This window comes from Eucalyptus grandis, chromosome 6 (genome assembly GCF_016545825.1).
Source record: "Eucalyptus grandis isolate ANBG69807.140 chromosome 6, ASM1654582v1, whole genome shotgun sequence".
Classification (NCBI taxonomy): domain Eukaryota; kingdom Viridiplantae; phylum Streptophyta; class Magnoliopsida; order Myrtales; family Myrtaceae; genus Eucalyptus; species Eucalyptus grandis.
Window position 1 is genome coordinate 48,097,844 of NC_052617.1, and position 19,001 is coordinate 48,116,844.

Genomic DNA, 19,001 nt, shown 5'->3' on the forward strand with positions numbered 1-19,001 from the left:
TTGTTTGCTGTGGTTGATGGAGGAAGAAGCAAGGAATGATAAGTGAGAGAAAAGGAAGCAGCTTTCATTTCTCACAGACGGAGAGAGAGAGAGCACTCATGCTTCGTTTCTTCTCTCTCCCTCGACACATTGCTTTCTTCCGAGTTCACAGTTAACATGAGATCTCTCTGTGTGACTATCCTCAGTCTCTTTGCCACTTAGATCTGAACCGCAATTCTGTTGCTTTCTTTCGTATTCTTTGTTCTTTCGCTAAGAAGGGCTGAAAATCAAGAACGGTAGTAAGAGCAAAGAGAAATGGAGGTGAGTTCTGGTTTAGTAGCGGGCTCTCACAACAGGAACGAGCTGGTTGTCATCCGCCGCGAGAATGAACTCGGAGTAAGTCTCACTCTGCTCAAACGGCAATTACCATGGTGTCTTTTTTTTCTTTTTTTCCATATTTCAAGACAATTTATGTTCTTGGCCTTTTTAATTGCTCAATTCTTCTTGTTTTTCGGATTGCAGCAAAAGCCGTTGCAGAAGTTGAGCGGGCAAATTTGCCAGATTTGCGGCGACGACGTTGGATTGACCGTGGACGGCGAGCTATTCGTCGCCTGCAATGAGTGTGCGTTCCCCATTTGCAGGACTTGCTATGAGTACGAACGGCGCGAGGGAAGCCAAATTTGTCCTCAGTGCAAAACCAGATTCAAGCGCTTAAGGGGTATTTGAATTTGGCGTTTTCTTGGAAATTCATGAGAGAATTGTATGAACGATTCAGTGAGTTAAGGGACTTTGTACTTGTGTGATGACGCAGGGTGTGCAAGAGTGGATGGAGATGAGGAAGAGGATGGTGTGGATGACTTGGAGAACGAGTTCAACTTTGATGGGAGGCATAGGCAAGAGATGGATCGCCAGGGATATGGTGCAGAGGCAATGCTTCATGGCCATATGAGCTATGGCCGTGGCTCGGATTTGGATCTGTCTCACGTTCATCCACTGCCCCAAGTCCCACTCCTCACCAATGGTCAAATGGTACTTACTACCGTCTGTTCTCTGTTTATTTGCTTCACAGCTTCCCTCTTCTCTTTAGCACTTTCTTAATTGACATTTCTCTAAGTAAATCAGTGAGTGAAAATGGAATTATGGGTATAGGTTGATGATATTCCTCCGGAGCACCATGCTTTGGTGCCAGCCTACATGGGAGCTGGAGGCGGCGGTGGCGGAGGTGGCAAAAGGATTCACCCACTTCCTTTCACTGATTCTGGTCTTCCAGGTACTTCGATTTTATTTTTCCTCGTTCCTTTTCTTAAGCTTTTTAGATTTGAGTGATTTAATTTCTCTGAGAATCTGAGTCTGCTGCAGTTAGAATTGCAAGTATAACAGATGGTTGTTCTGTGAACTCCTTTCTGTAGTGCAACCTCGATCCATGGATCCTTCAAAGGACTTGGCTGCTTATGGATATGGAAGCGTTGCTTGGAAAGAGAGGATGGAGAGTTGGAAACAAAGGCAAGAGAAACTACAGACGATGAAGAACGAGAAAGGTGGCAAGGAATGGGACGATGATGGGGACAACCCAGATCTACCACTGTAAGTTCTGTTCTCTTGTCAAATTTGATGAGTGGTGTTGCTAAACCAGTCTTCTCTTTTATCATGAAGATTATATGCCAATTCCTGTTTGAGAAGTCAATTATGTATGGTTTAGTTCTTGCATAGTTTCCGAATATGTTGAGATTGGGAATCGGGGGTCTCTAATGCCGTGACTTTTTCATCTGCAATGTGAATCAGAATGGATGAGGCGAGACAGCCGCTGTCAAGAAAGTTGCCTATATCCTCCAGCCAAATCAATCCCTACAGAATGATCATTGTCATCCGGCTTGTAGTGCTTGGATTCTTTTTCCATTACAGAGTAATGCATCCTGTGAACGATGCATACGCATTGTGGCTCATATCTGTTATCTGTGAGATCTGGTTTGGTCTCTCGTGGATTCTGGATCAATTCCCGAAATGGCTCCCTATTGACCGGGAGACATACCTCGACAGACTGTCCCTGAGGTAATAGATTTTGACTTCCATTTCATGCTATTTGCCTGATCTTTATGTGGATTTGTAAAATTATGAATTTGGCATTGTTCTTTAGGTATGAGAAGGAAGGCCAACCTTCTCAACTTGCTCCAGTAGATATATTTGTGAGTACTGTTGACCCGCTGAAGGAACCCCCCCTGGTGACGGCAAATACTGTCTTATCGATTCTCGCTGTGGACTACCCTGTTGATAAGGTGTCCTGTTATGTTTCTGATGACGGTGCTGCTATGCTGACATTCGAAGCACTCTCAGAAACATCAGAATTTGCAAGAAAATGGGTCCCTTTCTGTAAGAAATTCAACATTGAGCCACGGGCACCTGAGTTTTATTTTGCTCAGAAGATAGATTATCTCAAAGATAAGGTTGAGGCATCTTTTGTGAAGGAGCGAAGAGCAATGAAGGTAGTAGAAGTGCCAAATTTAATTTATCAATTGCTCTTTGCAGATGATAGTCAAAGTCTTAATTCTGTTCTTGCTGTGTTTGCAGAGAGAGTATGAGGAGTTTAAGGTTCGTATAAATGCTTTGGTGGCCAAAGCCCAGAAGGTTCCTGAAGAAGGGTGGACGATGCAGGACGGAACGCCATGGCCTGGAAATAACGTCCGTGATCATCCTGGCATGATTCAGGTATGCAAAGTTGTCATTTTCAGTTTTAGAACTCTTTGTTGATGTGAGATGAGATTGACTGCTTATTTCTGCTATCTTTAATAGGTTTTTCTTGGCCAAAGTGGAGGACATGACTCTGACGGGAATGAATTACCTCGCCTTGTCTATGTTTCCAGAGAGAAGAGGCCTGGCTATAATCACCACAAAAAGGCAGGAGCCATGAATGCTTTGGTAAGTGTCATAAGAATCCACCTTAGTTGGTAAACCCCCTTTTCTGCTCTCTCCATTGACCTTTCTGTGAACTTTTGTTTGTCTAACAGGTCAGGGTCTCCGCTGTGCTTACAAATGCGCCTTATCTTTTGAATCTGGATTGTGATCACTACTTCAATAATAGTAAGGCTATTAGGGAGGCAATGTGCTTCATGATGGACCCACTTATTGGAAAAAGAGTGTGCTACGTCCAGTTCCCTCAAAGATTCGACGGTATAGATAGGCACGATCGATATGCCAATCGGAACACCGTGTTTTTCGATGTAAGCATGCAATTATCAGCCATTGAATTGCCTTATGTCCATTGCACATACCCTATCATTACTTCTGTGCAAGAAGATTTGACGGAGAAATTTCTCTCTTTCAGATTAACATGAAAGGTCTGGATGGCATTCAAGGTCCTATTTATGTTGGGACTGGTTGTGTATTCAGAAGGCTGGCACTCTATGGTTATGATGCTCCGAAAGCAAAGAAGCCACCGACCAGAACTTGCAACTGCTTGCCAAAGTGGTGCTGTTGTGGGTGCTGTTGCTCTGGGACGAAGAAGAAGAAGAAGACTACCAAGCCTAAGACCGAACTGAAGAAGAGATTTTTTAAAAAAAAAGATGCAGGTACTCCACCACCTTTGGAAGGTATCGAAGAGGGCATTGAAGGTGAGATTCTGCTTTTGCATGAAGTCCCACTTAATTGTCTACTGTCGGTCTACCTTTTTCTATCTTTAAATGTGCCTCTCAATTTTGGCATCAATCGGTGAAATCTTTTTATTCTTCCAAAAGCTTGTTTTCTATTGGGTTGCTTCCCAGTTAACATCTGTTCCAATTCGGACTTAACCAATTTTGCTTCCTATGTCATTTTTAAGACTAGTTCTTTTACTTAGTCATCAAAACATTCATGTTTTCTTATGCAGTAATTGAATCTGAAAATCCCACGCCTCAGCATAAGCTTGAAAAGAAGTTTGGGCAATCCTCAGTCTTCGTCGCATCGACATTGCTAGAGGATGGAGGAACACTGAAAGGCACGAGCCCTGCATCTTTGCTAAAAGAAGCTATCCATGTCATCAGCTGCGGCTACGAAGATAAAACTGAGTGGGGAAAAGAGGTAAGTGTAGTGTAAATGCTCTCTTCATGTGATTCTCTGAAACAATTATTGTCTCTCAGAGTTGGCTGAACTTTCATCATATACAGGTCGGATGGATATATGGTTCAGTTACAGAAGATATATTGACAGGCTTTAAAATGCACTGCCATGGATGGCGTTCCATCTACTGCATCCCTGCAAGACCCGCTTTTAAAGGATCTGCTCCCATTAATCTTTCCGACCGTCTCCACCAGGTCCTTCGTTGGGCTCTTGGTTCCATTGAGATCTTCTTAAGCAGGCATTGTCCCCTTTGGTATGGTTATGGAGGTGGTTTGAAATGGTTAGAGCGATTATCTTACATAAACGCCACAGTATACCCCTGGACATCAATCCCTCTGTTGGCATACTGTACTTTGCCTGCTGTGTGCTTGCTTACTGGGAAATTCATCACGCCAGAGGTAGGCTATTAGATTTTCCTTTTTCTTTTCTTTTTTTCAATTATTGCTTTTATATCGTACAATTGATGATGTTCCAGGCAAAAGATCTTATATTGTCTTTGTTTCTTGTCCCTGTTGCAGCTGAGCAATGTGGCTAGTCTGTGGTTTCTGTCACTTTTCATTTGCATTTTCGCGACAAGTATCCTGGAAATGCGATGGAGTGGGGTCGGAATAGAGGAATGGTGGAGGAACGAACAGTTCTGGGTCATCGGAGGAGTTTCAGCACATCTCTTTGCAGTTTTTCAGGGGCTTTTGAAGGTTCTGGCTGGTGTTGACACGAACTTCACTGTGACATCAAAGGGTGGGGATGACAAGGAGTTCTCTGAACTTTATGCGTTCAAATGGACCACCTTGCTCATTCCGCCAACCACATTGCTTATAATAAACCTGATTGGTGTTGTAGCTGGCGTATCAAATGCAATAAACAACGGTTACGAGTCCTGGGGTCCTCTCTTCGGGAAGCTATTCTTTGCCTTCTGGGTGATTGTCCACTTGTATCCTTTCCTAAAGGGTCTGCTTGGACGGCAAAACAGGACTCCTACAATCATCATCGTGTGGTCAATCTTGCTCGCTTCCATCTTCTCCCTTCTGTGGGTACGTATCGATCCATTCTTGGCCAAGTCGGACGGACCGCTTTTGGAAGAATGCGGGTTGGACTGTAATTAGCAGAGTGTCTGATTCCTGGAACATTTGGTCAGTAGGATTTGTTTATGGGTTATTTATCGTAAGGATACAGAAAGAATACATTTGGTGTGGTGCCGTCTGCAATGCAAATAAAGGGCATGTTTGGACGTCACTGTTTCCGCAACTCCGCCTCTCCATTTGACCGCAACACTCTGAAGGGCTACAAAAACCAACTTTGCTGCTCTTTTGCAACAGCTGGGAGATTGTCGGAAAGGACTGTGACACTGCTTCTTGATTCTTTATTTGGTTCATAATTTTTTTCTTTTCTAGGATGAGGAGGTGGCGTGAACCACAGTATAATGTGTATTATCATCTCATAATCTCTCTCTCTCCCTCCCTCTCTCTCCCCCTGTGTAAGTGTAACTCAGCCGAAATTGTGAGCATGTATTATATACGGGGCATCGTCCCTCAGTTGATGCTGCTTAATGTGGCCATGCATGGCTTTTTGCTGTTGAAAGATCAAAGGGAAAAGTTCAATTTTCTTTGGCCACAAACGGTTTTGATTGCTTACATATTTAAGAGACCTGACTGTACTTATTACTACGAGTGCATTGCAAACCATGCCATTTTTTAGATTCTCCTCAAGAACAATAGAGCTGCAAAAGTCGGTTGAAAGATCAAAGGAAAATTTTCAATTTTCCTTTGGCGACAGAAACGGTTTTGATTGCTTACATATGTAAGAGACAAGACTGTATATCTTATTACTACGAGTGCATTGCGAACCATGCCATTTTTTAGATTCTCCTCAAGAACAGTAGAGCTGTAAAAAGTTCGTCGAAAGATCAGAGGGAAGAAGTTCAATTTTCTTTTTGCCTCAGTAGGTGTTGCGACGGTTTTGATTGGTTGTTAAATATTTAAGTGACCTGACTTAACATCTTATTGCTCCAAGTGCATTGCAAACCATTGCCATTTTTCAGATTCTCCTCAGGAACAAAAGAGTTTCTGTAACAGTTGGATGCAGGAAGTTTTAATGCAAATCATCTCTAGACAGAAAGTTTTACACGATTTGAGCGTCAACGCAGCATCAACTCGGAGATTCATCTTGGCATCTGGTGAGCTGGTGAGATGGGCCAGAACGATGATGAGACGCAGGTGACCAAAATGTTCCAACTCTTCAGCAACAGTAAGAAAAACAGGAGAGGAGCCCAAAAAAAAAAAAAAAAAAGTTACGAAAGAGAATCTAAAGAAAATTCTGGCTATTTTCCACACCATCCACAACCCCTTTTTTGTATTGGGCTGGACATTATTCTGTATGAGAAGAGACATGTATTGATCTTTCACTCAACAGATTTACAAAAAATTACTCCTCCCATTGCCTTGGAGAAGCTGAATTCTCACATCCAGTACCATAAAATGAAATCGCCGAGATCTTCAAAACCCATACCAAACTTGCTACTGGCCAAAGACCAAAGAATGCCACAATTGTCATTTCTAGGCACTGAGGTTTGAAAGCGTCTAGCCAAAGGTGAGATGAAACTTCCAGGCTAATCCCCTTGAATACATGTGACCAGAGTTTCAGAAGCCTGTCCTGCCAAAAGGTCAGTCATCTCAAAATCCACTTTGTCATCATGATGCTGGGGTGAGATGAACAGATGCAGCTAATTCTGCTAATTGTTTTCCGCTGAGATCATGAACAAGTTCCATAGGGATTAAATGTTTTGGTTGATTGCCAAAATCTTCCTCCTTCAAATCATATACCTCTTGGAGCTTTTGGGCTTCATATTCAGCAGCTTTGGCCTCAGCAAGTAAAGTGTCTGCTTCTTCATGGTCACCCAATTCCACAGCAGCAGCTCTTTCAGCATTGACAGCACTGGCAGTTATGAGTAACCTCTGGAATCTAGCCACTGCCAAATCCCTCTCCCTTAATAAGATCTGCTCCTCAGCCTCCTGCAATTTATCAACAGTTTCTTTAATTTCTTCTTCAAGCTTTCCAAGCTCCATAGTGGCTCTTTCAAGCTTGATTTGCGTTCCTTCCTTCTCATTGCTCAACGACTTCGCTTCAGCAGCTATTCGTGCAGCTTCTTTGAAATTTCTTGCAGCAGCAGCAACCTTTTTCTCAGTCTCTAGTTCTGGAAGTCTCTTGTCCACATAAAGTATCCTCTGCTCAAATGAAGCTATCTCCTGTTGGAGGCTGGACTTATTTGAAGACAGTTCCTATGATCAAAAGACAAGAATCTAATCAAATGATGCGTTGAAGAGCCAAATAAATTTCGAGTATTCAGTTTTTGAATTTTCGTCCTGAAGCTATAGCTAAAGAACATGCTTAACACAATACCATGACCACTAGACTGGACAAAAAATTCAGATAAAGGTCTCCTGACACAACATTGGAGTTCACTGCAAGATTTCAAATCTGATCAAATTCTGCTTTTGCTTATACTCTCCCATTGCTCCCTCTTTTGCTTATTGTTTCCTATTTCTCCTGTTACAGTACTCCAGCTCTACAATAGTTTGATTTCATGATTACATCCACTGTCTCACTCGCAAGCTATAGCTTTTCTGTGAGGGGAAACGGTAGATCTCAACATACATTGTCTACATATCCCTAGTTGCCTAAACTTTTAAGATTAAGGCTTCCCTAACAAATACGTCACATCTCTTATTTTCACCCAAAAAAAAAAAAATACGTCGCATAAACAAACTTTTGAAAGAAAGTAGGAGTCACATGCTGCCTGTGTCTTTAGAATATTCCTTCAGCAAGTATATCTCAACCATGAACCAACACTCATCCTAGGTTGGATAATCAAACATGAACCTCAAGCGTTACTGATTCAGAAGACTGGAAGTAAATTCTCCAAAATGTTGCAACATGTAGACTCCATAGGCCAGAATTATAGTAGATTAAGCATGTGAAGCTTAACCCCCTTTTAGGTTTATGTCGTTTGCATGTAAAGAGTAAGATAGCTAAAAGGTAAAATAACCTGTAAAGAAGCTCTTGCAGAGGAAGCTTCTTGTTGGAGCCTCATGACATCTTCAGAAAATTTCTCCTCAGTCTTCATCAGCCCCAGTTTACTTTCTCTGTACTCCAAAATGCAGAGCATTAAACCTTTTCTCAATCCTGCTGCTTCATTGTATGCTTTTGCTTCATCTGCAGCAATCCTCCCAAGTTCCTAATCTTTGCTCCTTTATTATCTTCCTGAGAGAGTATGTCATCAATATTTTCTTTTTTATAGATAAAGCTTCACTTTCATCAAACCTGAGAGAGCTTTGATTTCATTCTATCATATTTAGCACCAATATCTGATTGCATGTCCTGAAATCCAGAGACCACACCGGCAATGCGCTTCTCTACTGCTTCAATGGAAGCATCATTCTCAGCAATTTCCTTCTCCTTCTCTCTCACTAAATTAAGCAGCTTCTCCAATTCATCCAACAACACATCCTTCTTCTTAAGAAGTTTTTCTTTCTCTCTACTGTCATCATCAATTGAATGCTCGATGGAAACATTCACTCCTTTACGAGCTTCACTTATCAGATATGACTCAATTTCAAGTTCCATCTTCCTCACCTCCAAATCTTCACTTGATGAAAGCCATTTGTCCATTTCCTCAGCACGCAGTAAGTTTGCCTTCTTCTCTATCAGGTCAGCACTAGCAGTTGCATCCTGCAGGATAAGAGTTAAAAATGTCGGTCATTCTGCTTCAAACTAAATTTGGCTACCACATGAAATCAATAGCTTACGAGAAATTTTTTCATGGTACGCATGATCCAACCTCATGTTTTGTAGGGACAGATGAAACAGTTAATGAAAAAGTTCAGAGAGAGATAGCACGGCTATCCTTAAAACAGTCACTATCCAAAAGTCTACTTGGATTGGAAAAACAGAGACTACCATGGGATCAATATGACTTGCTGAAAGCTTTTAGTTTACCTTACATCAAGTCAATTAAAACCATGGCTATCTCAAAATAAAAAACTAAGGCTACAATTGTGCGCGAGGGCACACCAGTGACACCACACATGCAGTGCACCCACTACCATGCCTATAATCTACCATAACCCAACAATGGTCAAGAGATATTCTGGTTTTCCATTCATTTTCCTTGAAGCACTTTGACAAAACTAGTCTTTCCATGTTCACCTTGAGAACCCGACTGCCAATTGAAAGATGAAAATTGACAAACGACTTCCTTCACTCAACAGGGGCAGCTAAGCACAAGCATGAATATAAAGAACATCCAGTCAGGAAGGCTTGTACCATTACACTCGCAAGTTTATAAAGACAGACAGAAAACCAGAAACATGTATCAATCTGCTCCAGCCAATGATTGTGTTGCCCTGTGCTGCGAAGTTCTTACTATAGAGCTCACTCTATCTTAATTCATTCTAGGATCAAGCATTAGTGTAGCCAAAAAAAGAAAAGATGTTGTCACTGACCTTAGAGAAATTCTCCAACAGAGAAACACACTCATCCTCAGCAGCAATCTGTGCATTCAAAACCTCCTGCATCTTCGCATCAATAGCATCGCATTCAGCTTCACTAGCTCTAAGTGCATCCACCAAAGCTTGTCTCTCCTTTTCGGCAGCAGCAAGGCTTTCGCTGACCTTCTCAGCCATCTCGAAATCTTCAGCCTCACATGCTTCCTCCATGCTCTTCTCCAGTTCCTTGTGCTTGGTAGAAGCCAAAGTCACATTCTCAGCAGCCTTTCTTCTCTTCCTCACGCAATCCTTCTTCGCAGCAGATAAGGAAGCTGCCAATTCCCGAGCCAGGTCGAGTTTCTCGGCAATCTGAGTTTTAATTCGCTCAAATTTGATCTCAACTGAATCATCCATCTTCGTATGCTCATCACCATCGTCGCCGTGTTTTGTCGTCTCAGTATCCTCAGATGCGAGAGCTGATTCTTCCTCTACAAGTCTCGCATCGTGCTGAATTATATCAATGTCACGAGTCCCCGGAGCTCGTGAAGGATCCTCCGTGGCCTCCTCTAAATCTTCCGAAACTTCTAGACTACGATCGTTAGGCTGTGATGCGAGTGAAGTAACATCGGATGATTCACGTTCTTGAGAAGCAGATACTGACTTGGAGAAGTCAATTCTACCGCTACTGCTACTGTCGATATTGGACTCCGATCTCGCGTCAGGTACAGAGACCGAATTCGCATCAGAAGAAAGAGAGATCGGAAGAGGAGACGCGCGATCGACGGAAGTCGCAGCCGCCGCGTCCCTTCCATACCCGATCCTCAAACCAGTAGCTCGCTTCTTCTTTCTCGAAATCTGCCGAGTTACAGAAGGAGCAATCTCCCGCGCCGTCGTCGCATGATCCGACGCCGTCTTCGTCTCCGTCTCGAGGGAAGGACTGGGGCTCAATCGCGGAGGGGAGTGGCCGTTCTCGGGGAGGTCCGGGAGCGGCCCGACGAGCGTGAGGTCGGAGAAGAGGTTCTCGTCGAGCGGCTCGGACGCGGCGGCCGCCGGCGCCGCGTCCGCCGGCGGCTGTGGCGAAGGAGGGCGATGGATCGGATCGGGGAGGCGGCGCTGGTCCGCGCCGTCCCTTTCGGGCTGGTCAGAAAGCTGGGACGGCGTGAACAGCACCATGCCTTCGAAGAGCGAGTCCATGTCGTCCTCCATCGAATGGCAATTCGATCCGCGTCCGCTTGTCGTCCTCCGGCGTCAGAAGCTGGAGCGGGCGGTGGCGCTTCTGCGGTCGCGGAGCCGATGCTGTTCCAAAGTTTCTGATCTGAAGCTTCTTCGATGGGGCGGGCTGGCTGGCTGGCTGGCTGGCTATCTCGGTCCGAAACGCCGGCGAGAGACGGCGGTCTCCCTATTTGGGCCTGGTGGGCTAAGCCCAAGAGAGGGCCCATGGGATTCCGCAAATTTCGAGCCCGCATACCAACGGAGATCGTAGTCTCATAGAGAGAGAGACACCCGGAGGACAAACGGATTGGATCGGGCGGCATCACTTGAAATTATCCATTTGTGAAAAAAAAAAAAATATATTATTGATAATAATTTATACTTAAATATTTTTATAGACGATATAAAAGAAATTTTTTAAGTAAGCCCCGAGAATCGCACCACATGGGGGAGGCGCGTTTCCAATGGGTTTCAATGTTGCTTCGTGCTTTTCAGTTTTCAGTCACCACCGCCACCACCAAATTAGCGAACATCAATCGTACTATGGGACATGATAATTCTTGGAACGCGGTTTATAGCTGGCTTTTGACTTCCGTATGAAATCCAACGGCAGTGGTACTTGTTGATCCTCCGAATTAAAAAAGGGAAAATAGAAAGAAAAAAAAAAATCCGTTCTCTTTCTTTATCTAGAGAAAGTATTTTCTGTAGAATTCTTCTTTAAATTCTTTCCCTCTATATCGCGTCGTCGCAGTCCGTACTGCCAGTAGTAGCCATGCAATGATGCTATTCACTGGAAAAGCCAAAACAGAACCCCCCAAAAAAAAAAAAAAAAAAAAACACGTTTGGCGCTACTATAAGTACGTGAAGCAACGCAACGCGACGACGTGACGGTATCTCTTCTCCCCAAGTTCATGCGAATTGCGAGACGCAAAGCCTCATCGAAACTATACCGTACCGTGATGGTGAGCAGCTTCGTGAAGAAAATGTGGCGGTGCTGCGGAGCGACGGCGACGGTCGGCGCTCGCGAAGGCCGCGTCCGCGTCCGCGTGGGCCGGCGCGGCGACCCCCCCCGCGGGTTCGACGTGGAGGCGGGCCACCTGAACCACCCGCTGTTCCAGGGCCTCCTCCGGTCGTCCGAGGAGGAGTTCGGGTTCTCCTACGATGGCGCGCTGCGGATCGCGTGCGAGGTCGACGCGTTCCGGCGCCTCCTCCGCCTCCTCGACGCGAGCCGCCGGGATGCACCGGCGGATCGCGCGGCCCTCTCGGACCTCGCTTCCGAGCTGAGCGCGGACGACGATCCAAGCGTGTGCTCCTTGCCTTCCAGATGACGAGACCCCAATTCTCTCTGTTAAATTTCTTGTGAATTTTACAGATGCTTTTCGGTTTTTTTTTTTAATTTTCTTTTTGTTCTTGCTACACAAAATTCGTTTGATCCGTGAAGCCTGCGTGTATTTCAAGATGGGTTTCAAATGGATAATGGTTAGATCTGTTAAAGATTAGACGGCAATTCTTCGTCCGAATGTTTCCATCAATTCGTTTCTATGCATCGGCGATATTTTGGGCGATGAAATAATGTTTTCAAATAAATTCAAGGGTTCTTCTTCTGTTGTTATTATTATTATTATTATTAACCAGGGGTATGCTTGCGTTAGCACTGCACTAGAGTGATTTTCTTCAATGCGGCCGCACCGAATGATCTTGATTAACAAGTAATTTCCAGCCCTCCTTTGGTTCTAATGACGAAGAATCCATAATGGATTTCAGTGTAAGTAGTTACGTTCTCCGTACTATTAAATTCCTTTTCATTTTTCAAAAGTTGAATATAAGAACGAGTCTTGACCATTAAAGTTAGATGGTCGCAATGTGATTTGTACCTTTTTTATTTATTTATTTATTTATTTTCTTCAAAAATATCTTGTTATTATTCTCATTGAGACCGAGTAAAGGAAAGTGAATCACCAATAAAGAAAATCTTTCGAGCTAGCCTTGTCAAGAGTCCTCACTATCATGCCTCCATCCATCCGCAACACAGAGGAAAATTGTCCAAAAAATCCTAAATCTATTACACATTTGTTAATTTGATTACAAACTTATCAATTTTGTTAATTGAGTCCTTAATATCTTTATGCCAATTGAGTCACTCTGGTGAACATTGACTGAAAATCGTTAACATTAATACTGATTGTCTTACGTGGTACGATCGACGTTTGACCTATACATTTTTATTAATATTTTAATGTTTTTTCCCTCATTTTTTTTTTCTTTCTTCCTCCTCTAGCCAATTGTCGGGCATGATTGGCCAAAGATTAGGGCTAGCGAAGTCAACCTTGTTAGCCTCTAGTGAAACTCGCCCTCATTGGCCATTGGCAAGGGCGAGATGCCTTGCTCACCCCTAGAGCCCTAGCTTGTGGATATAGAAGTAAGCTTCATCAAAGGCCGGTGAGATTGACCTCGCCAATCCTTGCTTCTAGCCAATCATCTAGGCTTGATGACCGGTTAAATGAAGAAGAAGGAAAGGAAAAAATAAGGAAAAAATAAATTAGAAAAATATAAAACTTTAATAAAAATTATTTAGGTTAGAATCGACTAAATCATATAAGATGTTTATGTCAGTGATTTCTTAGCAAAATTAATTGGATAAACTCAATTGATAAAAACGCGAAACGATAGATGACTTAATTGGTCAAATAAAAAAATTAGGATTAGGTTAGTGAAGTTGCAATAGATGTATAGCTTATTTGGATAATTTTCACCGACATTCCCTTCCTCCCACAACTCATCTGGAGTCTCTAGCTCTCCATGTGCCGAGGTCGCGAGCCGAGCGCCACACGCGACCCCAAATCTACGGGTCTTACAAGGCCAGCGGACTTGTGGGCGCAATGATGGGGTCAGTGCTGTCTTTTCATTCGATTTGAGCGGTAGAGGGAGAGGGAGAGAGGACATGCAGCAATGGAGGACACAATTCCCCAAATGATGGTTGCCCTCCTCGGGTGACCGTTAGTCTACGATAATGCAAGGCGGGCCGCCCAAGCACCGTAGGGATGGGGGCTAGATTCCACCGATACTGATGAGTTTCGAAGCTCCACAGAGAGAGAGAGAGAGAGATACGTTTATGCTAGTGAGATCGGCCGCGCGAAAAGACAAAGCAGTGGTGACGACGGAACAAACACCACAGATCTATTTTGTTTTACTTTTCAATTTTCTTTATTTGCTAAAATATTCTCAGATATTTTGAATTTATCTAAATTTCGAATTAAATTTACATTTAGAATTCAGAATATAAAAAAAAAAGAAGATGTTCGTGGAATTCTGATGATTGATTTGTTGAATGGGTCAATTCCACGTTATTTAAGGAATTAGATACCACGAGATGTCCTAGTCAAAATATTCATTTCTTTCCAGACATAAAAGGATTAGGAAATAAGAATTGGAATTTCACTCCTCGAGGTCTTTGACTCCGCAATAAGGCAAACGAGGCCTGAAGAAATGGCTCCTCGACTGCATGGAGAGAAGGATAGGGGTACAATTACCCGATGAATACACGCGAACTATATAGAAATTAGATTTGAAAAATGGAATTATATTTCCATGATCATCAGTCCCTATAACATTCACAACAAATATCAAATGGGAAAAAAATAACTTAGAAAGGTGATAAATTAAATAAAACAAAGAATTTTCTAAGCGAAACAGACGGGGGGGCGATTCTAAGAAGGACGCACGCCAGGGGGGCGACAGCAGCAAATGACCGCAAACTGCTGCAGCGACAATAAATTAGGCGAAAAAACACGTGAAGATAGATACCGGACCTATACCTTGGATTCACCAAGTTCGACGTCTTTCGCGGGAGGGTTCTCAACACCTTCCTTCAAAAGTCTAATTTCCTCTTCCGTGAGACTGTTTTTCACATTCAGCGCGGCCTTTGCATTTGACTGCTTCTCTAGTTCCACGGCCCAACTGTACACTACCATGCCAAGAACGGCGATGATCATCCCCATTATGTTCTTCAGAGTCAGCGCAGAATCGAAGAGCACCCACCCGAGTATGAGGACGCACACTGTCTTCATGTGGCCCAGAACCTGGAAGGAGGTGGCCGAGAATCGTCCTATGCAGAGGTACTGACTCATGTTGCAGAATACCGCTAGCGAGCAAGAGAGAAGTATAAAGAACTGCACATGACCACACCATTAATCAGATAAACTGGCACAATTTCAAGTGTACATATTCTTCGGAGGAACCAAATGCAGAGTGCCTTTAGCCTTACCAGGGCACCATAAGACATCTTATAGTCTGTTATCGCATTGCCATTGAGGAAGTAATCAACAAATGGACCAAAAACAAGGAGAGAGACGGCTTGAATTGGAGCTGTCTTGCTCAGCAATTCAAAAGATCCAATCGAATACTTCTTTTGCAAGGAGCCTATTGACTGTTACGTGAAGACAAGAAGCCATAAGCATTCATAAGTTCACTGTACACCACAGTAGTGAAACTTGTAAAATATATAGGGCTTTGTTTGAGTTTGTGCAGAAAAAAAAATTAATCCTGTAATTTAGATAAAAACAACAACAGAGCCAAGATCTCCCACGAGAAATGTGAAAAGAAGCAAAAAATACACAAAACCCGACTAAATGGTTGTAGACTAGACATAAGTCACATGACCATAAATACTGTTAAACTACGGTTCATCACACCAAACAAAAAAGGTTCACTTAAACTGGGTCTGAAAACATTCAAGTCAAATCTTCCGAGACGATATTGTGCTACCTATGAAACCTGACATCCATTATAGCTGGCATTACATCATACAAAAAAATCTAAGAAAGTGAAATTGTGCCTCAATAAGCTCACATCAAATTCACTTAAGATTCCTAAAATGCCCCCAAAAAAGTGCCTTGACCTAATCAGCATTCCCTTCGACACCCAGTGAGCAACTGGAACTACTCGAGGTGTGAAAATAGGATATGGAACCATCCAGGTTTCACACATTCATAAGAAAACTATGTTTTTCTGCTAATATTTTCAACCCAACAAGCTATGAAAGAGTATGGGACAGTACAAAATCTTTTGAGGCTGACAAAATCAACTGCCAATGAATGCAGTCCTAGAGAGGCCAGTGGTGGTGATCTGCAGTTCTAATGTGCAAAAATCCCCAGACCAAGTGGAGCTATCAATAGGATTTACCTTATAGACGCATTGACATCAGTTCTCAGTATAGACAACTCTATGGAAATGCAAATGGGAGATTTGGAAGATTTACTCACAATTTGCTGCAACGATGTGGAGAGGACAGCCACACAAGCACATATAAAACCTTTGGCATTGACTTTAACATCCGTAACAGTGCAAACACCAACTCCTATTACCACAACCATAACAGCCATTTTCACTTCCCTTGAGTAATGCTTACTGTGCAGGATCCACTCCATGACGCAAACAACAGGAATCATGCTCAGTTTCGAAATCTGCAACAGAGACAATTACAGTTCGATCTATAAAAGACCCCTTTTGAAGGAAGGACGTGTAAAATTACTGTCAATTAACTCATACTTGGTAAAATCCGACAGAGTTAAGCATCAAGCTTAAGTTCATCCCCGTGATGGACATATTGGCAACAATAGAGAACCACAGAAGCTCCCACATGGGAACGTATTTAGATGCAGAATAACCAGCAGCATTTGACACCAGACCAACCAAGGCAGTCACGGCAAAGTGGAACCCCGTCAACGTCGTAGCTGAAATAAAAAAATTCAATCAAATTCAGTAACGAATTTAATAGTCGCAAGAGAATTGCCAATATCTAGACTAGCCGATTGCCGAGACAAATCGTGTCGAACCAAAGCGAAAGCGGGTTTTACGTAATCCATGCAAGCCGAAACATTTCCTCCCTCAAAAAATTGTAGATGAACTTCTAGGATGGAGAGAGTGATGATTAAGTGAACGCATGAAAAGTGTATAAGAAAAATTAAACGCCCGGACGGCAACAGTGCCGGAGGAGATCCACACACATAATTCAAGGAATTCCAAGAAAGGCGACAGATCGGAAACCGAAGCATCGAGATGAGTCGCAATTTCGAATCAGATCCGCGAACGAACTGGGAAATCAGTTTCTTTAACCTCCCGATCGGATTAAATGCGACGCGCGCGGTTTGAAGCGGTGGCATAACGCGCGGCAGTTACAGAGATGAGGGGGAACACACTCACCAAAACTGAAGCCGTAGCCACTGGAGGACATGAGCTGCTTGTTGGCCATGATAATGCCGACGGAGCTGACCACGTTCATCGCCCACGCCCCCACATCGGACACCGCCGACGATTTCTTCTCGCTCTCCATCTCCTCCGACTCTATCTATCCAAGAAGCACGAACCCCCGAGCGGCGGAACTCCAACGGAAGAACCGAAAACCGATCGCGAGCGGAGATCAGCTCCGGATCTCGGCGCCGGAGACGACAGGCCGAAGCAATGGCGGAGACGGAGGACGCGACGGAGGCTCCGGGGGGAATCTGAGCTGGCCTCGGGGAGGAAGCCGCGTGGGAGGCGGCGGCGGCCGGCGGCGGCGGCGTGCGAATCGAATCTCCGCCGCGGAGGGAGGAGCTCGAAGATCTGGGATCGGAGCAGAGCAGAGAGAGAGAGAGGGAGAGGAGATGAGAAATGAGGGGGAGGCGAGGCGAGGCGAGGCGAGGCTTGGCTTGGCTTGGTTTGGCTCGTGTAATGGCCCCTCTCTTTCTCTCTCGATTTCTATCCCCAAAATCAACCCGCCCACGCTGCGTCGTCTTCCAAGACGAGTAGAGAGAGATTCGATTCAATTCAATTTTATGGACTCCGAGATGTTCTCTCTCCTCCCCCCACGCGTTAGCAATGGCGTTCGCACGTGTTCCACCGTGCGCCCTGTCCCTCCTTCGCCAAGTCCGCTCCGTTTTATCAAAACGGAATTTAGGGTTGCGGCAGTGTTTCATTAAAACATGGCTCGTAACGCCTGCTTATGGAAATATTTAGATATTAACAATTATGAATAGTGAAAAATACCTTTTTATTAACCAATCATTTTAAGTGATTAGAATTTATCATTCATGAGCAAATGTTTTTTGAATCGTTCATTTTTCAATAAATAAACGGAATCGAAAGAACTCGAATTAATAAATTTTTCTACCTTTTCTCAGCTTTGAATTTTGATCGAAAAGTCAAAACTTGGCAATGTCTATCTTATTGCTACTCTATTATCTCATGAGGTCATGTTATGACTCCGATATAAATTTATTAAGAAAGAAACCATTTGCAAAGCCCTTCACCCAAAGCATGGATGATGGGTCTTTGATCAGATTAGAGAATGGTCTAGTTATTTTTAAATCCTAACACTAGACAAATGGAAATTCATTTTCATTCCGCTAATTTCTGTATTTCTTTTCTTTTTTATTGGGGGGAAGGGGGATTGTCGCCGTAGATCATGGACACCAAGAAAACAGAGGGATCCAATCCAACATAAACACATGTTGTTGCCCGATTTGTCAAACGGGATTCAACATCAAACCTGAATTTCCAATTAATTTAAAATACAAGGAGAAGCCGCCTTCGATGGACACCCAAGAATATTCCTCCTCCTCCGTCGGACATTTCCATGTGCCTCGTTGGAATATTTTCGTCATTGCAATTTTCTTTTTCCTTTTTTTTAAATCTCTTGTTAAAGTGAGTCATTTCGTAATTTCCCAGATTGACTCCTCCTCCGTCCTACGTTATTATCCACGAACCACCTTAATTATGGCAACCCAACAAAAAAAATAAAAATCAAATAATAAATAAATGAAAATGAAAACGAAAATGCGCAAAAGAGGGTAGTGCCTTACTCTAGTAGTACTGTGCGGGCGGCAACGGTGCAATCTGGCCTTTTCCTCTTTTCCTTTTTATTAATCATTTTCCCCTTTCCCCTTTCTATTTTATTTCTCCTCTCTCTTGGGAATTAATGTTTATGTTTAATTTAAGTGGGTGAGGGAAAAAAAAAAAGAAGCTAAAAAGCGAGGGCAGCGACGGTGCCGACCTCCGTGCAAGCCACGTGGCATTAGGAAATGATGGAGTTGGGAGGAGACTCGTGGCGTGGGACCAAAGGGGAAAAACAGAAAAAGGGTAAAAAGGGGCCAAAAGGCAAAATCTACCTTCCTTGCTGTAAACGGCACCATTCGATGCCTTCACGCCTGCTGCTTCTTCCACCGCCAAACCAAATTTCATCCTTGATTGCAACATGCCCCCCCG

The 19,001-nt window shown here is 43.5% G+C and overlaps 4 protein-coding genes across 4 annotated transcripts; 2 read left to right on the forward strand and 2 right to left on the reverse strand.

Annotated features, from left to right (window-relative positions):
• Positions 1-247: 247 nt before the first annotated feature.
• On the forward strand, positions 248-5,612 carry LOC104450372 (probable cellulose synthase A catalytic subunit 5 [UDP-forming]). The gene is given in 14 exon segments (NM_001302719.1): positions 248-375; positions 502-697; positions 791-1,008; positions 1,129-1,249; positions 1,389-1,563; positions 1,762-2,028; positions 2,114-2,459; positions 2,545-2,682; positions 2,767-2,892; positions 2,982-3,194; positions 3,299-3,584; positions 3,839-4,029; positions 4,116-4,466; positions 4,587-5,612. Coding segments are annotated over 14 exon segments (3,294 nt in total). The 5' UTR covers positions 248-294; the 3' UTR covers positions 5,172-5,612.
• Positions 5,613-6,724: 1,112 nt separating this feature from the next.
• Positions 6,725-10,893, reverse strand: LOC104450373 (nuclear mitotic apparatus protein 1). The gene is given in 4 exon segments (XM_010064896.3): positions 6,725-7,343; positions 8,111-8,292; positions 8,295-8,793; positions 9,567-10,893. Coding segments are annotated over 4 exon segments (2,457 nt in total). The 5' UTR covers positions 10,755-10,893; the 3' UTR covers positions 6,725-6,755.
• Positions 10,894-11,722: 829 nt separating this feature from the next.
• LOC104452154 (auxin-responsive protein SAUR32) lies at positions 11,723-12,167 on the forward strand. Its single transcript, XM_010066665.3, has one exon. It carries the CDS (start codon positions 11,744-11,746, stop codon positions 12,086-12,088), a length of 345 nt encoding a protein of 114 aa, XP_010064967.2. The 5' UTR covers positions 11,723-11,743; the 3' UTR covers positions 12,089-12,167.
• Positions 12,168-14,076: 1,909 nt separating this feature from the next.
• LOC104450374 (UDP-rhamnose/UDP-galactose transporter 2) lies at positions 14,077-17,638 on the reverse strand. The gene is made up of 6 exons (XM_010064897.3): positions 16,962-17,638; positions 16,308-16,492; positions 16,022-16,222; positions 15,025-15,186; positions 14,576-14,929; positions 14,077-14,258 (listed from the first exon to the last, which is right to left on the reverse strand). Exons 1-6 carry the CDS (start codon positions 17,089-17,091, stop codon positions 14,196-14,198), a joined length of 1,095 nt encoding a protein of 364 aa, XP_010063199.1. The 5' UTR covers positions 17,092-17,638; the 3' UTR covers positions 14,077-14,195.
• Positions 17,639-19,001: the final 1,363 nt, after the last annotated feature.